The sequence below is a fragment of the Acinonyx jubatus genome, chromosome C1 (assembly GCF_027475565.1).
Source record: "Acinonyx jubatus isolate Ajub_Pintada_27869175 chromosome C1, VMU_Ajub_asm_v1.0, whole genome shotgun sequence".
Classification (NCBI taxonomy): Eukaryota; Metazoa; Chordata; class Mammalia; order Carnivora; family Felidae; genus Acinonyx; species Acinonyx jubatus.
Genome location: NC_069381.1, coordinates 132988383 through 133006722, shown reverse-complemented (window position 1 = coordinate 133006722; position 18340 = coordinate 132988383). Strand labels below are relative to the sequence as shown.

Genomic DNA, 18340 nt, shown 5'->3' with positions numbered 1-18340 from the left:
GGCCACTAAATAGATAAAAGTCACAGTGCTTGCTCCAATCAGGAAACTTTGAGCTGTTGCTACTTATCTTTTAGTCAGTGGAAACTTGTGTGTCAGATGATAGGGGCAAGCCTGTGCTTCCTCTGTAGAAAGACCTATAGTAGACCTTCTAGAAATTATACACTGTTGTCTCTGTATGCCTATTCTTTACTCAACAGTCTCAATCCTAAATATTTTCAGGATTTAGAAATTCCAGTCTATTATTATCAGACTGACTCTTTTTCTTATAATAGTGGGTAGCTAATAATATGCCCCTTGTGATACTTAAAAATAGTGATACAGCTCTCATTACCACATCTCTTAGCCCCAGATTTACTCAGCCCTGGTCTAAACTGGGTTTCTGGGCTTTTTAAAATTTATCATTAACCATCTCTAGAATCTATCCAGTTTTTCCAGTGTTGGCTTCTTAAACCATGAGCAAATGACTTAGACCACTGGCAAATCAAAAGATTCTTCTCAAGGATATGGCAGCTAGAAAAGATCTGCTGTAGTACATAAGTAGAAGAAAATATACTTTTAACTAGTCCTACCTCTAATAAATAAATTATGATAATTAGGTGGAACTTTGGAGGTGAGAGAAGTGTCACTAAACATTTTAATTGATACATCTTTAAAGCACAGTTTTATTGATTTGGACCTTAAAGGACATTAGAGTTTATGTCCTTTATTTATTTACTTACTTATTTATAAATAGATTCTGATACTGACCTCACCTCACATTTCCCAAGACCATTTAAATAAGTCTGTCACTGCAGGGTGACTTTCACTAATATAAAGTGAATATTAAAGGTGTCTAACATTGATACTTTTAAGAATATCTATTTCTAGGCCTTCAGGCCTCTATGGAAATTTCTTTTTCTTCTTCCATGTGTTTACCTGATATTCTTTTGCCTCCTGAGCTGTTAGGATTTTGTATTTCTTGCAAGTTGATTTCTCTCACTGATAAATAGATTGAGTTGTGAGATTATGTCCTTTTCATTTTTCTCTGGAAGTGAGTAAATCCAGAACTTTATACTTGGTGACATTTGTTTCAACCCATCAAGGGAATGCCACCCATGTTTGCTTGGGTTGCAGTACTTCAAATAGGACGTTGAGAATGTTTGTGTGTTAGAGTAACTCTGCTATTTCTGTTTCAAAATTAACTGAAAATGTGATATGTGCCTCCCACTTGGAGAGGGAAACTTCTCAACAATTTTTTATTTAGTTAAGATGGATTAAGTTCTTAAAAGATGTTAGAGCGAGACTCTCTAGCGCCAGTATAGTTAAGAATCTGTTAGTCATTTTATTTTAAACTCATTTGGTATGTATATTTATAATTATCTTACACAATCCAAGTCTGAGTTAAAATTTGTCATAGAAGCCAATGTAGGGTAACAAGATAATGCTTCTGACCAAGAAAGAAATGCCAGACTAATGATTAAACCAATTGAATCCTTCTAGGTCATAGACTTGACTGTCCTTGTGTTAAATATTCTTATGGAGTCTAGAAAGGTCAGAGAGAATAGATGCCCATGGCATGAAACTTGGCTTCTAAATCCCTGGGTAGGGCTGCTGGGGCAGAACTATTTTTCCTTAGAATGAGGTGTGACATTTTGAATACAATAAGATGCCACCTGTTATATTTTAGGTGGTGATAGAATATGTGCGTCAAGTTCTCTCTGTAAGTAGTAATTAGTGGTAGGAAGGGGTGATTATTTGTAGTTGATAATAATAAAGGTCTTGGATGAGTTCAGAAGAAATTGTCAAGGCAATCGCTAAAGAGTTTTATGGTTTATTGACTCAAAGAGAGTGTTGAACACTTTCTGTTTGCTAAGTGCTGAGATATAGTGGTAAGCAAGCAGACCTGGTCACTGTCCTTTTGGAACTTAATATCCAGTAGGGGATACAGATATTATGTGGTCACTCGTATAAATACATCCTACAAGTGTTAAGTACAAAGAAGTACTACAGATTGTTATATCGGGGAGACTCAGACTTTGTCTGATGGTGACAGTAGTAAATTATGAAATAAACTGAGCGCATCTATATGGCTGACCTCTTCGCCTCCTGTTTCAAACCCTCCTGTCATGTGAATCTCGGATATTGTCTTCCTTCCTCGTCATTAAGGTCTACCACCCTATCAAAAAGGCCTTAGTCTGGAGCTGGGGCATGAGGGATAAAAGTTGTGGGATTAGGGATGATTATGCAGGACTCTGGAAGGAGTTATAAGAGATTAGAACAAAAGTTTTGAGTTTTATCACTCTAACTATATGGTATTCTATATAACCATATTGTGTGGTTTATAGCACTGATATCCTAGATGTACAGATTATTGGGAGTTATGATTAAATATAATATGCGATACATATATTTATCATCTTATACTGACATTTATATTTCACCCACATATAAAAAAATACTGCAATATATATCATGTACATATTATAATTCTTAAACATTGATTTTTAATCCCCAAACTCCAAAGACTAGAAAATGGATGCACCTTTTACTTACATCCTACCAGATACCTGCAATGAAGTATAATGGGGAAGATAAATGACCATGGGGTCAGAAGACCTGGACTTAACCCCTTGCTCTGTCCCTTACTCTGTGATGCTCAATACTCTCCATTTCTTTTTCTATAAAAGAAAAGCTGTTGGTCAATGGCTCCCGCATTCCTTCTACCTAGGATTCTGTGGTACACCTTGACTTTCCTACTGAGGTATCCATGTATGAATGGGTCAGATAATCTAATTTTCTCCCACTGGACTGATTTGCAGCCCATTTCAGGAAGGTGGAAGCCTTGGAGAAATGCCATCCTGAGAAAGCAAATACATTATTCATCTTGTCAGACTTTTATAAAATGAATAGTTGATGGCAGAAAGTATTTAAAAATGCCTTTTTTTTTTCCCTTCGCCATTAAATAAAAGTATAATTGCTCAATGTGAAATGGGATCTCTAGATTTATGGTGAGGGAATTGGCTTCTCATCCTGCTTCCACTGCTAGTATTCAACTAAGATGATGATAGACCAAGCAGATTAAAAAACTGCAGGTGATTTTCAACATTCACGGATCTCACAGATACTCATTCTTTTAGACCATGAAACTTGTGTTGGCCCAGAATGCAATCACTTGTGGTGTTTCTACCATTTCTTTTATCATTGTTACTTCTCTTGTATAAGTAGATTAAGATAAACTCATATCTACATGAAAAGAAATCTAATAAATTCTCATTTCTATGACAATACAGAAAGAGAATCAGTATTTGGAAGAGAATATAGTGTGTTTTGCTATACTCGCTGCTTGATTTAGTTTAGCCGAAATTTGAGGCTAGTTCCTGAGGTGAACATGAAGAGTCTGATGGCAAAGGGAGAAAGGTGTGAAATCACAGAAGTGTTAATTAACTGGAGAGTGTGAGCACTCGGTAAGGCAACAAGGCAGGGTCTGGGTAAGTGGGGGAAGAGAGATCCCAGTGGAGAGGGAGAAGCAGGGCTGTGGTGAAGAGAAAGGAAAGGCCAGGAAAGCAAGGTGAGCAGTGCCACATTTAGGGCCTTGGACTTTATCCATTGGTGACAGAGACGTTGATGTTTTTTTAGCATGTCACCTCATGATCAGATTTGCATTTTGGAATATTACCTGTAGCTGGAATACGGAGAACGGTGTGATGGGAACCAGATGATGTGGCAGCATGAAGGCCTAGTTAGAAGGGCAATGGAATAGTTCAAATGAGCGATGAGATGATTTTCTAGTGTAAAAGTTTCTACTCATTCATAAATACACTGCCACATTTTAAAATGTCGGCTAATTGAAAATATTTTTAGTATTCAGGAGAACTAATTCATTACTACTTTTATAGTTTGAAATGTTTCGTGAACTTAATAGCAATGGAAAATTGAAAGAGGATTAGGATTTTATTTGTCAGTGATATTAAACCAGTAAACATCTCACAAAAAATTTCATAGTTACAGCTTTGTTGTGCAATGTGGAATATAACTTCACAAAAATGTAAGGTAGTGAATTTGTAATATATACACATCTCTTTATTTGTGGAAATTATGCATATTTGAAAACAAGTGAATGATGTCCTAGTGTCAGTACGAATAAGTAGTTGTTGAATTTGCCTTTGATACAGTTATAACCAAGACTTTGTATTAATTCAAGTCATGGAATAAGTGACTAACAGTTCTAAACAGAAAGTTAAAATCCCAAATTGAGAAAGAATGAAAATATTTGTTAGGGAAAATTACATAGCCATATATGCATATCAGATTGTAATGTTTAAAGAGTACGTATAGAAGATCCTAGCAAATGAAAAAATTGGAAAAGTGCACTTGAAAATTACTTCAAATTGTGTCACAAATAAGATGGCATGTAAGTCTTCTTACCAAATCTTGGTTTTGGTGCATAAATCCTTAGTTCTTCATGACCACAACAGGAAACTAAAGTTGGAGCTGAAGAAATTGGAACGCTCATAGCACTGTGGGACAATGGATGAATACAGTGGGACATCATTTTCAGCATGAACCCAAGATTTTTATTTTTAATGCTGCTATTTAAGTACACACAGTAGTACACAAGTTATGATAAATGTTGGGTTGTATGCCCATTATCAAATAATGGAGTAATGATCAGTTTCCATCATGCATTATCTTTAATTCACACTAATGTTCAGGAATCTGATTCACTCCTTACTGTTAGCCAAACTTTCTTTAATTGTGTAGAATATTGCCAGGGCCTACAGTTTTAGGATTGTAAGGTTTTTACGCTGCATTAATACCAGATTGTCTTTTAGTATTCAGAGATTACATTGAGGTTCTAGGAGATAGGATGGATTTGCTATGCCTGATTTTTATGAAAAGCTTTTCAAAAATAACTTTTTGTAGGATCTGCTTACTTCTGTTCCCCCCCTCCCCTCCCCCCCCCACTCTACCCCTCCATATGATACTTGATTGTAGTGTAATACTTTGAGGACACTCCTTTTAGCAAAATGTATTTTTACTATATATTCACCCTTATTAGGTTCTGTTAGGGGAATTGGTAGTGACGGGTTTCAAAGCAGAAATCTTTTTATGCTTATTTTTTAGTATATAATAAGATAATTTCAGGTACATTTTAACAACCGGGGTTTCCCTGATGAATCATTAAAATAAGTGAGTGGGCTGGAAGGTAATACTAACTTTTCTCAGTACTGCCCTATTTTACCCTGCTGGGTTATTGTGGCTTTTTAAATAGAAGCCAGTGTGTTGGAGTTGGTGGGTGGAGGTGCAGAAGGGACAGGGTCAGTAAGAAAATACCAGGTAAACCTCTGATGACCTATTGGGAAGTCCTACTCAAATTTTATTTTCCCCAACTTACGGCATTTAGTGTTTCACTTCACTGGTTTCTGCTCTGCCAAACTGAACTTTTAAAAATATTGTGTATAGCCAAATAGAAAATATATTTGGAGCAACTGATTGAAGTGTAAGGTATCAAGCCATGTGTGGATTAGCCTGTGGAATCGATTTCTCATGTGTGTGGGATTCAAACCGTTAAAACCATCATCACTGAAACCATACCTTCCTACAGCTAATAGCAGTAAGGTGTCTGTGGAATTTATTAATACAACAGTTCCTCTGATTTAAAATTATTACCTGGTATTTGGTTGGAAAATTATTTGAATATTGTAAGTAACTGAATTGACATCATATATGAAGGCTAATTATGGGTTTCTAATGTGATTTAGGTTTTGTTTTAAAAATTCACATGATGTGTTTATACTTAGCACATCTTTTTCAATAGATCATTGGCATATTGCAAATTTCCTTTCTGTCTACTGTTAAAAAAATATCTATGGCAGCAGTTGTAACTGCTAGAGGAGGTAGACTAAAATGTAGTTCACCTTGAAAATGGCTCAGGGAATAAAGAAATTGGGTCAAGCTTAAAATAAATGCAGGTACAGTGACAAAAAGTTTTAATAAAAATTTAAAAATATTCACAGCATTGGTTTCAGGCTACTTTTGTTCTTGGTGATCTTATCAATGCATTATTAGTTTTTAATTGAGATGACACTAATGGCATTTTTTCATTTTGGTCAAAATGTTCATATGAAACATTTTTGTGATTTTTTTCACTATGTGTCTGCTTTTAATCGTAAATATAAATTTTTAGAAAGGCAGACAATTCTTCGATAGATCATTTGACCTCTGGTGATCTTAAATAGAATTTGAAGTGGTTTAAAATTCCTATGTCATAGATATCACTTTGACTCATTTATATTGCCAATTTAATGTGTAGCATTTAGCCATGTATCATTAAATCATAGTATTGATAATGAATTAAACTTTCATAAAGCTTTAATAGTGTAGTAGATTCTCATTCATCTGGCATCATTGGGGAATAAAATATGCTGAAGAAATGAGTTTTTTGTTTTTTTTTTTTTAACGGAAGCTCACTGGGTTAAGCAGAAAAACTTAAAAGTTGATAAAAATTTATCTGACACACTTTGTATGTTCTTTTTGGGAGCAAGAATGGATTGGCCATTTACTTTTTTCTTTACATTATAAAATATTAACAGTCTAGTGTCATGCAGAAAGGACATGGGCTTTCTGATCGGTATTTGCTCCTCACATGAGAAGTTCTCTAGTTGTTGTTTTTCCTTTGAAATAAATGCCACACCCCTAATTCTGACATCCTTACTCCTTTTCTGTGGTGGTGCTTGTGATAATGCTTTAACAGATGGATGAACACTCAGGCACCTATGTAAGACCTTTGGCTGTGTCTAGGCTTGCCTACCATGTTTTGGCAAACACCTGGCCACAGCCTCAGGCTGTAAAGGAGACCCTCTCCTTGCTTCGGAGGAAGCATTTTCAGTGTCGAGGATGCTGCTCCCCAGCGTTCACTCCCTAGGAGCCATTGGTAGTGGTGCCTGATGTCTGTATCCACCTGTTCACCTGTGCTTGGGAGCATCTGTGCTGTCAGGGTGACCACCTGCAGTTTTCTGGGACTGTTGCTAAAATGAGCAAATAATGTACTCCCTTTATCTTTTAGCAAATTCCAGCATAACAGCAAAAATTCTTTTTAACAAAGTGTTTTTTTTTTTTTCCAACCTCATGCTCGTTTGTTTCAAGCAGTGCTTTCTAAAAACTCAAGCACAGCAAGAGTATTTGCACTGTTCTTTAATGTGCTATAAATGACATTTGGTTTGAATCTTATATTTAAAAATCAGCTTCCTCTCTTTTGCTTGCACCTAATGGGAATCATCTTTCTTCCAGGTTGTGCTTTAAGAAGACTATAGGGAAGAACACATTTTCTTCTTGCCACAAAAGTTGCAATAGAAGTAAGTAGGGGAACTGCCAGGATATGTCTGTCTCCACAAAACAAGCAGAACAAATTTCCATGAATCAAAGCCACTAAGTATAGTTTTCAGAGATGGTAGGACATAGTTACTCTCCCTAGAAAAATACCCAAAATGCAGGCACACCCATTGGCCACTAGAAAAATGCTCAAGTAAATGCTAGTTCAAACCTGTACATTTCACTCTTCTTACTGAGCTATTAAAGGGGTGGAAATCTACTATAGCTATAATCTTTTTTTCCCCTTTTCTATTTTTCGACCTCCCACATGCTTGGTGTTCAGTTCTGCTTACTGAATGTCTTGAATCTCTAGCAGCACCTACACATACTGCCTCCACATTGGCTTATGATTTGCAGATAACTCATGATTCAGACCCATAAGAAACATTTGTAAATATATGGCATGATATGTGCTCTAGATTAATCATGAAAAGGAGCAAAGGACTGAAGAATACAGAAAGCCTTTTTTTCCTTCTAATATTGATATTGCTTTCTTTGAGGTTATTTGAGTGAAATATTCTTTGGAGTGGCTTAGATCACATTCCATCACTTGGGGAAATATCTCAGGTCATTTTTACAATAACCTTTATCTCTTAAAAATTTGTTTTTAATGTTTATTTATATTTGAGAGAGAGAGAGAGAGAGAGAGAGAGAGAGTGGGGGAGGGGCAGAGAGAGAGGGAGACACAGAATCTGAAACAGGCTCCAGGCTCTGCTGTCAGCACAGAGCCTGATGCAGGGCTTGAACTCACGAACCGCGAGATCATGACCTGAGCTGAAGTCGGACGCTTAACCAACTGAGCCACCCACACGCCCCTACGACAACCTTTTAAGGATATACAGGGCATAGACACCTTAGTGTGATTAAATCAGAGGAAATAAACCTAGATAGAGATATATGTGGTATGATCTAGTAAGCAAATTAATGTTAACTGCTTTTAGTCTGTCTTAGAACCTTTGATATAATTTTCAAGATTGCCTTATACTGTTCTCTTGGTTAACTTTGTAGAAGGTTCCATTATTTGAAGGATTAATGACTACCATTTTCTTAAATTTATCTTATTGAACATTGCATTTATTAGACGTAGTCTCCAACTGGCCTGAAAAAAACCAAGCTTCTGCATAGCTCAGCCCCTGAGCTAACTTCTTCCCACAATACCTGTGGGGCTGTCACATTCTTATTTGAAATACAAGCTGCTGATGATGAATGAGTAACACTCACTGTACTTCAAATGCTTATGTGTATCCACCTTTCCCACTGTCCTTGGTTGAGAGGTGACCGTGATTGAAAATTACTGATTTTAAAATGTAGGAGAATTCAAAGATATCTTTCCCCCTTAAGTAAGATGATTTGTACTAATACTGGGAGGGGCAAAATATCTTATTACTGTCTGTTAGTTACTATGCTTCAATTTTATCTTCACAGCACACCTCTGAGGTTGGTATTGTTATTCCCATTTTAGAGAAGGCAAGACTGAGTCCTACAGCCTTGGGTAACTTGCCCAAGTCACTCAGCTCTAAGGCACATTGCTGAGCTTCAGACTTGTATCTCCCTGGCCACAAGGTTCATGTCTTTTCCACCGAGGAACACTGCTTCTTATTCTGTAGATGACTGAAATATGTACTTGTATATTTTTCTCCAAAAATGCTCAATGGAAGATTCAGACATCAAGAACTAAGCTTTTTTTCACTCTAGTTGTTTCTTTGAGAACCATCTGAGACTTTTTGCTTTGAAATGCAATGTTAAGTAGGCATTGCTTTGATTGAACAAGGTGAAGTAGAGTTTTATTAATGAAAAGCAACATTGAGTTGTTGAGACTAATAATTTTGTGGAACAACATTATTAAGAAAAGCAATATTCTGTTTAATGAATGGTGTTTACTTAAATCATAAAGGAAAATTAAAAAATCTGGAATATTTTTTAAACAGTGTAGTATTTATGTACAGAGTGATGTTTCTTCCTTACTTCTTACAGGAAATAGCATATAATTTGAAATGTATGTGGACTTTTTTTACATTCACACATATTTTTATTTCTCTGAGCACATTAACAAAAGTCATTTTATTAAACCAAAAAATTGCTTTGATAGCTAACTCTGCGATGAAAATTTTGCCAAGTCTTTAGTTTTATTATTTATTTATTTAATGCTTATTCATTTATGAGAGAGAGAGAGAGAGACAGACAGAATAGAATATGAAGTAGGCTGCAGGCTCTGAGCTGTCAGCAGAGAGCCCAATTTGGGGCTCGAACCCACAAACTGCAAGAACGTGACCTGAGCTGAAGTCGGAAGCTTAACCAACTGAGCCACCCAGGAGCCCCAAATTTTACTATCTTTAATAACAACATTACTTTATCTCTCTTGATGGGATGGTTGTTTACAGAAAGGTTGTAGAAGCCTTGCTGGTTCATAGGCATATAGCTTTACTCCACTTTATTGGTTTACCTTTGCAGGTGGGATATTGGTGAGAGTGGGAAGTGGTCAAGATACATGCAGTGTCTCAAGAAATTGTATCCTAAGATTTTTAATACTAGAGAATTGAGATGTGAATATGAATGTGCTTTCTTCCTCTTTTCTTTATTTTTGAGAGAGAGAGAGAGAGAGAGAGAAAGAGAGAGAGAAAACTTGTGCGGGCGGGGGAGGGGCAGACAGCGAGGGAGACAGAATCTGAAGCAGGCTCCAGGCTCGGAGCTGTCAGCACAGAGTCCGATACGGGGCTCAAACTCATGAACTGCGAGATCATGACCTGAGTCCAAGTCAGATGCTTAATCGACTGAGCCTCCCAGGTGCCCCATGTGCTTTTTTTGGTTAAATATGGTTCACTGGGGGCAGTGATAGCTGGTGAATTGAAAGGTGAATTAATATGAGAGTGACAGAGTCAGAAAATTTCTGAGTTGAAAAGGTCCTCACAAATGAAGGGCTTTTGGAGTGGAAGTCATAGGAGATGAGTTCAGTGACTGTCTGAGAGTAGTAGAGCTCTAGGCCAACCACTTCTGTGGTTACTGAGTCAGGGTCGAAGCCATTCCAACCAGGAAGTGAGTGATCATAGCAGGAGAGGGCTTTAAACTTCCTGGGGTTGGAGAAAAAACGGAGTCATTGTGGAAGCAATCTTAGGGCATGAGGAAAACAGAAAAATAAGCATCCGTTATTTCCTCTTATTAACAAAAATGATGTAAAGGTATTGATTACAAAAATATAAATCCTAAGCATTAATACACTTTTTAAAAAAGTGGGACATGCATATTTAAAAAAAAATAAGTGTCTTTAAATTACTTGTATTTGCTTTTTGGGTACGCTATTTTAACTTCTTTTTATTTAAAAATATCTTTATAAACACACACATATATATGTTGGAACAAGTATTTTTTTTGCTTATTATTTAGAATCTGTGAAGTCTTAAAAGGACCGATGAGTATTCTCATCATTGAAGCGTTCTATGGAGGGTCCCATAAACAGCTGGCAGATCTGCTCCAAGAAGAGTTAGAAGACTGTGTCCTTTATTCCCTTCCTGCAAAGAAATGGCATTGGAGAGCGCGCACATCGGCTTTATACTTCTCCCAGAATATTCCCATCAGTGAACAGTACAGGTAATCAGAGCTCAGGCTGCGTTGTCAGCCTGTTTTTAATGTACTTGTTGTGAGGATGTTGGTTCTCTGTCAGCGTCTAGGAGATTTTCTCCAGCCATGGAATTGGTCAGTCTGACTAAGGACATGTCCCTTTAGACACAGTAGAGCAGCAGGGTACATTTTACACTCTGAGGACATCGGCTAGTAGGAAAATGGCCTCATTTTGAACCTACAAGCCTTTGCTCATTTGTCTTGTGATTGATTTTATCATATGCACGTGTGTGGGTGTGGATGACATTTTTTGGCCTGAGAGAAGAGTTGATCTTGGGCACGTTTGTTGTTGTTGTTGTTGTTGTTGTTCCATAAGCTCCAGTGTCTCTTTTAGTGAGTGTGCTGTTTTAGTTTAGTTTATTGTGTCTGCTCTGTGCTAGGAGCTGAGGTTGAAAAGACGGAGGTGACCAAGATCTGCGCCCTTGAAGCTTTCAAGACTGTTGAGGTAGAGATAGACAGGCACGTGCAATGTGAGCATGAGAAAATGGAGGAGTTGGTTTTGATGTTACGAAGTGGGAACACGGTGTGGAGTTGGTAACCTTTGCCTAAAGGATGAATAGATTATGGGGACACAGGACTCAGTTGTGAATTCTGATTTATCAGGAAGTGCGAAGTAGGGGTGCCTATCAGAGATTCTTATGGGACACACTGGAAAGATGGATGAGAAATACTGATTGCATCTGGTGAGGGCCAAGTAGAGTACTGAACATCCCTATCTCCCTATTGTATCCATATTTATGGCCATGTGTCTCCTGCTTGTTAAACAGTGGAAGATTATCCTACTGTGGTTTATGTACCTGTTGTTCCTACCAATCTGGGCCCTTCTGTGTAGGGCTGCATTGGTTTAAGCAGGAGTGGGGAGTGCCAGGCTGATAACGCAGTTAGGGCAGACAGGTTATTAGACAGAGGACATGACTGTCGTGCTCACCTTCCCTTCAGCAGCCATGTCTGTCTTGCTTGCAGGTGGGGCAATCACTAGGGAGACAAGACCTTGGGATTTAAATGTAGGTTGCTGTTCTTAGTAGTCATTTGGGGGATTCAGAGAATACCCCATTTGGCGGATGAAAACCATGCCTCATGTCTGAGAATTCAGATTATCAGGTAGAATAACAGTGAGCGCTCAAGTCACTTTGCTTGGGATTATAAAGGTAAAATGCTGTTTGAGGGACAAAGATATTGTGTACTTTTCTAATCGAAAGTGTATTTTTCCTTATATAATTCAGTGTTTCGTATTCTGATATCAATAAGTGAATATCGTTCACGAACAGTATTAGAAATTTCAATGAGTGTATCAATATAAAAGTTTTAAAGGCAATGGTAAGACGGTTGCTGTGTTAAAACCTGACTGTTTATAGTTGCTTTCACATCTCATTTAATTGTGTTTTCACAGCACCAGTTGTATTATATTACTTAAGGTCACGTAATCTGGTTAGTTTCATGGCACATTTTCATTTAACGTTACCATTTGATACAATACATTTCTACAACGGTTTGAACATTGAAATGAACCATTTCTCTGTCTGCTGTTAGATTTCATTTTGATTATGCAGTTTTTCAGAATGAAATGACTGTATCACAGATATATGTGTACGGATAGCATGCATGCGCACACACACACACACACACACACACGCTCCTGTGCCTGTGGCTTCTCCGCTCCCTGTGAGGACTGAAGGATCTGAGGTGAAACATCATGTTGCTCTTTGAAGCAGTCTTGCTTGGGAGGTCAGTTTCTGAAAGATTGTGATGTAAAGTTTCACTCCCTGATGGCCACAACCTACAGGTCCTAACAGCGCTATCTAAGATCTTTCAAGGTCGGTCACCGCAAGACATCACCGCGGCTGTGCAGTTCACTGCATTAATCTAATCAGACTTCACTGAAAGATACCTCACCAGTTGAACTTACAGTTGTATTTGACCAATGATAACTTATCTACTCTTTTTGAATACTTTTGGAAAAATAGCAACAGCTGAAAACTTACACTAAGTTAAAAAAAATATACTCACTGAATCCTGCATGGAAGTACAAGGAGAGTCTTTTGTTACACCAGATAAACTGATCTCTGTGGAGATTTTTAAAGATATGAAGGGTACCTGGGCGGCTCAGTCAGGTGAATGTTTAACTCTTGATTTCCACTCAGGTCACGATTCCAGGGTCGTGGGATCACCCCCCGAGTTGGGCTCTGTGCTGAGCATTGGAGCCTGCTTAGGATTCTCTCTCTCTCTTTCTCTCAAAAACACAAAGCACAAAGTAACTTTTGGAGAGCCAGGTGAATCAGTCAGTTAGATGTTGGACTCTTGATTTTGGCTCGGGTTGTGGCTGAGATCATAAGATCGAGCCCATGTTCAGCTCTGCACTTGGTGTGGAGCTGGCTTGGGATTCTCTCTCTCTCTCTCTCTCTCTCTCTCTCTCTCTCTCTCACCTCCTCCCTCTCCCTCTCCCCCCCTCTTTCTCTCTCCCTCTTTACTCCTTCCCTGCTTGAGCATATGCTCTCTCTCTCTCTAAAATAAAATAAAGATATGTAAAGTTTTTGTTTTTTAGTTACTCTATTTATTTGGCAAATGAAATCCTCAAAATTCATAAAGCACCGTTATTACCTACTATGCAAAATTACGCTAAACAGGTAGGGACTGTGTCTAATGAGAAACACCCTGAATGTAGGTACATGTGTTACTTTTCTCAGCTTCTGTACATGTAGTCATTAATATTGTGAGCTTATTATCCAGAAATTATTTTATTACTCAAGGAATAAATGCTTCATCCCAATTACTCAGTTTGATTCTGCTTTATCCTGACAGCTGAAAGAATACATGGTGATTCACATTTGGAGCTGTTTAATTTTATCAGAGGTTACAAAAACCTTAAAAGTTACTTTTCTTAAAAGTGGTTGGTAATTATTATTTCATTGGTTATATTAGAGTTTTGCCTTCTGGAAACTGTGGAATGCAGAAAAGTGTTTTTGAGGATGGGCCTTAAATTTTGTGTTCTGAAATGTATGAGTCATTTGTCCCAAGAGTGGTATTTCGACTTTCTTGGATATACCTAGACTAGGCATCGAAGATACTGTATGTATTTTCTTCTTCGTGCAGTATCTTTACTGAACTGAAACGATCACTGTTACTGAAAATCATTTTTTCACTCTCAGCTGCTTACAATTATATTTTTCATTCCATCTGAGGTATTGTGGCAGATTCTCATCATTGGCCACTTAATAGCCCTTCTTCCTTGTTAATCACACTATTCTTTGGAGTGGCTGAGTACCCCCTGGGAGTGAAGCATGATTGACCTGAGTTCGTCATTATGATCCCGTTCTCTGCCCAGTTTTCCCCGCTTTCCTCGTGGTTAGTGCTAGACAGTCACTAGGTTTTGGCAAATTAGATTTAAGTGGATGACTTCTGGGGGTTCTTCCAAAAAAGTTTGTTTTGTTTTGCTTTTAGTTATGGAAGGAGAAAGCCATTTTCCTTTCCTGTGTATGACAGTGGTTGTGCTGTCTACAACCGTGAGGTGACAGGATGAGGACAAAGTGCCTGGGGTCCCAAAAATGGCTGATGGAAGGCTGGACAGAGCACGGATTAGACTTCCATTTTGAACAATAGAGCCACCTAGACACCTGAAAACCCAGCATGTCTAAAACATATGGAAATGATTCATAAAGTATAACAGATTTCCTTTTAAGTCCATAGCTGAGCAAAGTAAGAGAGGATCTGAAGAAGGATCTGGAAATTAGAGTGGTAGCTGGCCTTGAAGCTGTGGTTGCCTCGTTTTCATAAAGGAGTTGACATAACTGGTTAACTTAGTTATGTTACATTCTGAAATGAAATATCATGCAGCTCTGACCTGAATTAGGAAGCTCTCTGTGTCTCTTATGGGAACCTCTCCAAGATCTTTTCGGTGACGAAAAGTAATGTGCCAAACAATGTTATTAGGTGTTGTCTTTGGTATAAAGAAAGGAGGTGATCAGAACAATACAGTGGAAGAGTATACGGGAAATGAGTACACACAGTAGTGTGAATCTCATGGTGGCAGAGGATGTCATTGCCCACCTGTGCCCCTCCGACCTTTCCCTTTCGGTGCGCTCCGGCCAGCTTCCCACTGCTGGCATCTCTTTGCCTGAGGGAGCCGTGCTTTGCCAGTGCGTGCAACAGGCTGGGAGCAGCCCTCCACACGTGACCTTCACCCCTTGGATGAAATCATTCTGAAGTGTGTGCAGAAGAGTAAGCACTCACAAGGATTCCTTAAACACCCTGTACGTCAGAAAATGTGCAGGCGTGATTCCACATAACTCCCGGGTCACAGAAGAAATTGTAATGGACAGTACAAAATGGGACTGGATGATAATGAACATATTGTATATCACAGGGCAGGTTGTATCTAAATTGACAGTCACAGCCACATCATCTTTAATAAATTTATTTTTGTTAATTTTTAATTGTGCTATGCAGGCCTCAAAAGCTTGTGGTTAAGAGCAGGGACCCTCTTACTTGAATCTAGGAGTGGTATTGGGAAGAAAAGAATAAGAAGGGGGAAAAATAGTGAAGTTGGAAGCAGATTTCATAGTAGAGATGAAAAAACTAAGAGTTGATATGAGATAATAAAATAGATAAACACAGGCATGTTTTTGTTTTGTCTTGTTTTGTTTTTTTAAAGGCACAAACAATTTTTGGAATGACAAAAATACAACTACTGATACGGCACAGATCAATAAAAAGGGGAAATGCTCTTAAGAGTCTTATGTTAATAGAGCTGAAACCTTACATGAAATAGTGAATTTCTTAGAAAAACAGAACTTACAAAAACTCCTAAAATGAAACAGAAAGTCTGAATGGAATTCTAATCATCAGAGATGCTGCTGCATTAGCTCAGAGTCTACATGACGGAGGCTGGGTCCCCGTACTGGGTTGGTTTACTGCACTGGTACCACCCTGCCTCTTTCTACACTTGTGTTACTTGAGATGGAGTGTCTAGGTTTTTAGGTTTTCTGTTTCCTGATAGTCATAAGATCCTAACTGTTAATAGATGTTGATTATCATTATGATACCTTTTCCTTCCCTACCCTGACCCCTTCCCCCCGCCCCCTCCTTTTTAATGTCCAAGGAGGGGTGAGGAAAGCAAATAGTTGGGTAAGAATTAAATTGAATGAAAGCTCACTTGGGTGAAGGAATGCATCGAGTAAAATTAAAGCTTTCAGTGATATGTGGCTATTGATACCTTTGTTACGATTTGCCATAATCTTTAATGGTACCATGACTGTGGCCTTTTACTAAGCAAATTCTCTTTCAAGGACTGTGTCTTTTTTTTCCCACAAATGAACTATTCTCTGCAAAACATTGAATGTAACTTTCTGTGGGAAAATGAACATTTTTAGCTGATATGAACTGTGTATGCTTGTTGTTTGTAGTTAGCCCTTGTGAATAAAGGCATGGCTACACTAGTGGGTATAGGTGAATCAGTACAGAAGGTGGTGGTTTCTCAAACAATTCTTTTGTAAATTAGTAATTTAAATTATTCCTTGCTTGACAGTTATGGCTTATTTGACTTGTTACCTTTTCTTAAAAGTATAACTTTCTGAATAATATATTACTACTTTAATCATGAAGCATTCTTTTATTAAAATATACCTTTCTGAGTAATTTGATATAATTTTAGTCATGTAAACACCTTTTTTAATGATTATTTTTTAATTTAAATCCAAGTAGTTAACATATAGTGTAATAATGATTTCAGGAATAGAATTTAGTGATTCTTCACTTACATACAATACCCAGTGCTCATCCCAACAAGTGCCCTCTTTAATGGCCATCGCCTATTTAGCCTGTTCATTCTCTGTATTTACAAATCTATTATGGTTTGTCTCCCTCTCTGTTTTTATCTTATTTTTGCTTCTCTTCCCCCATGTTCATCTGTTTTGTTTCTTAAATTCCACAGATGAGTGAAATAGACAAATACCTTTTTCTGACTGACTTATTTCTCTTAGCATAATACACTCTAGTTCCATCCATATTGTTACAGATGGCAAGATTTTATTGTTTTTGACATCCGAGTAATATTCCAGTGTGTGTGTGTGTGTGTGTGTGTGTACCACATCCTCTTTTTTTTAATGTGTTGTTTGATAACTTTTACATTTATTTATTTATGTTGAGAGAGAGAGAGAGAGATTGAGATTGCAAGTGGGGAAGGGGCAGAGAGAGGGAGAGACAGAATCCCAAACAGGCTCTGCACTGTCAGCACAGAGCCTGACATGGGGCTCAAACTCATGAACCATGAGGTCATGACCTGATCTGAGATCAAGAGTCGGACACTTAACTGACTGAGCCACCCAGGCTCTCCCCACATCTTCTTTATCCATTCTTCAGTCAATGTACATTTGGGCTCTTTCCATACTTTGGCTATTGTTGATAATAGTGCTGCTATAAACATTGGAGTGCATGTGCCCCTTCGAATCAGCATTTTTATATCCTTTGGGTAAATACCTAGTAGTGCAGTTGCTGAGTCGTAGGGTAGTTCTATTTTTAATTTGTTGAGGAGGCTCCATACTGTTTTCCAGAGTGGCTGCATCAGTTTGCATTCCCATCATCAGTGCAAAAGGGTTCCTGTTCCTCTACATCCTCACCAACTTCTGTCATTGCCTGACTTGTTAATGTTAGCCATTCTGACAGGTGTGAGGTGGTATCTCATTGTGGTTTTGATTTCTCTTTCCCTGATGCTGAGCGATGTTGAGCATCTTTTTATGTGTCTGTTAGTCATCTGGATGTCTTCTTTGGAGAAGTGTCTCTTCATGTCTTCTACCCATTTCTTCACTGGATTATTTGTTTTTTGGGTATTGAGTTTGATAAGTTTTTTTATAGATTTTGGATACTAACCCTTTTTCTGATATGTCGTTTGTAAATATCTTCTCCTATTCCACCAAATGCCTTTTAGTTTTGCTGATTTTTTCCTTTGCTGTGCAGAAGCTTTTTATTTTAATGAGGTCCCGATAGTTCATTTTTGCTTTTGTTTCCTTGCTCTGGGGACATGTTGAGTAAGAAGTTGCTGTGGCTGAGGTCAAAGAGGTTGTTCCCTGTTTTCTCCTCTAGATTTTGATGACTTCCTGTCTTATGGTATGGTCAACACCTTTTTATTAGTGTGTGACATACTGGGAGTATAAAAGTAAACAATGACTTAATAAGGATTTGTAGGTGAGTGAATTTATAGATGAGGTTTGGTTTAGATAGTGGCATCATTTTATGTCTCTGTAGTAATCAGAACACAATTTAATGGAATTAAATGATAGTAATAATAGCTAACATATTGAACACTTACCATGTGGTAGATATTCTACAATCCCAGAAACTAGATATGGTTTTCCTGCTTTTACAGAAGTGGAAACTGAAGCTC

The 18340-nt window shown here is 37.9% G+C and overlaps 1 protein-coding gene across 24 annotated transcripts in view; it reads left to right on the top strand.

Annotated features, from left to right (window-relative positions):
- The window catches only part of GTDC1 (glycosyltransferase like domain containing 1), a 396065-nt gene that overhangs the window by 113431 nt on the left and 264294 nt on the right, over nt 1-18340 (top strand). For 18 of the 24 annotated variants that reach the window (XR_008295325.1, XR_008295324.1, XR_008295323.1 and 15 more), the window contains 2 exons: nt 7270-7334; nt 10732-10935. The exons of 3 other annotated variants lie outside the window; for them this stretch is intronic. Coding sequence is in view for 18 of the 21 variants with exons in the window: in XM_053215004.1 (XP_053070979.1) it covers nt 10757-10935 (179 nt within the window). In the remaining 3 variants the exon portion in view is untranslated. The remainder of the gene's footprint in view (nt 1-7269; nt 7335-10731; nt 10936-18340) is intronic. 3 more of the 24 variants (XM_053214999.1, XM_053215000.1, XM_053214998.1) reach the window with 1 other exon arrangement.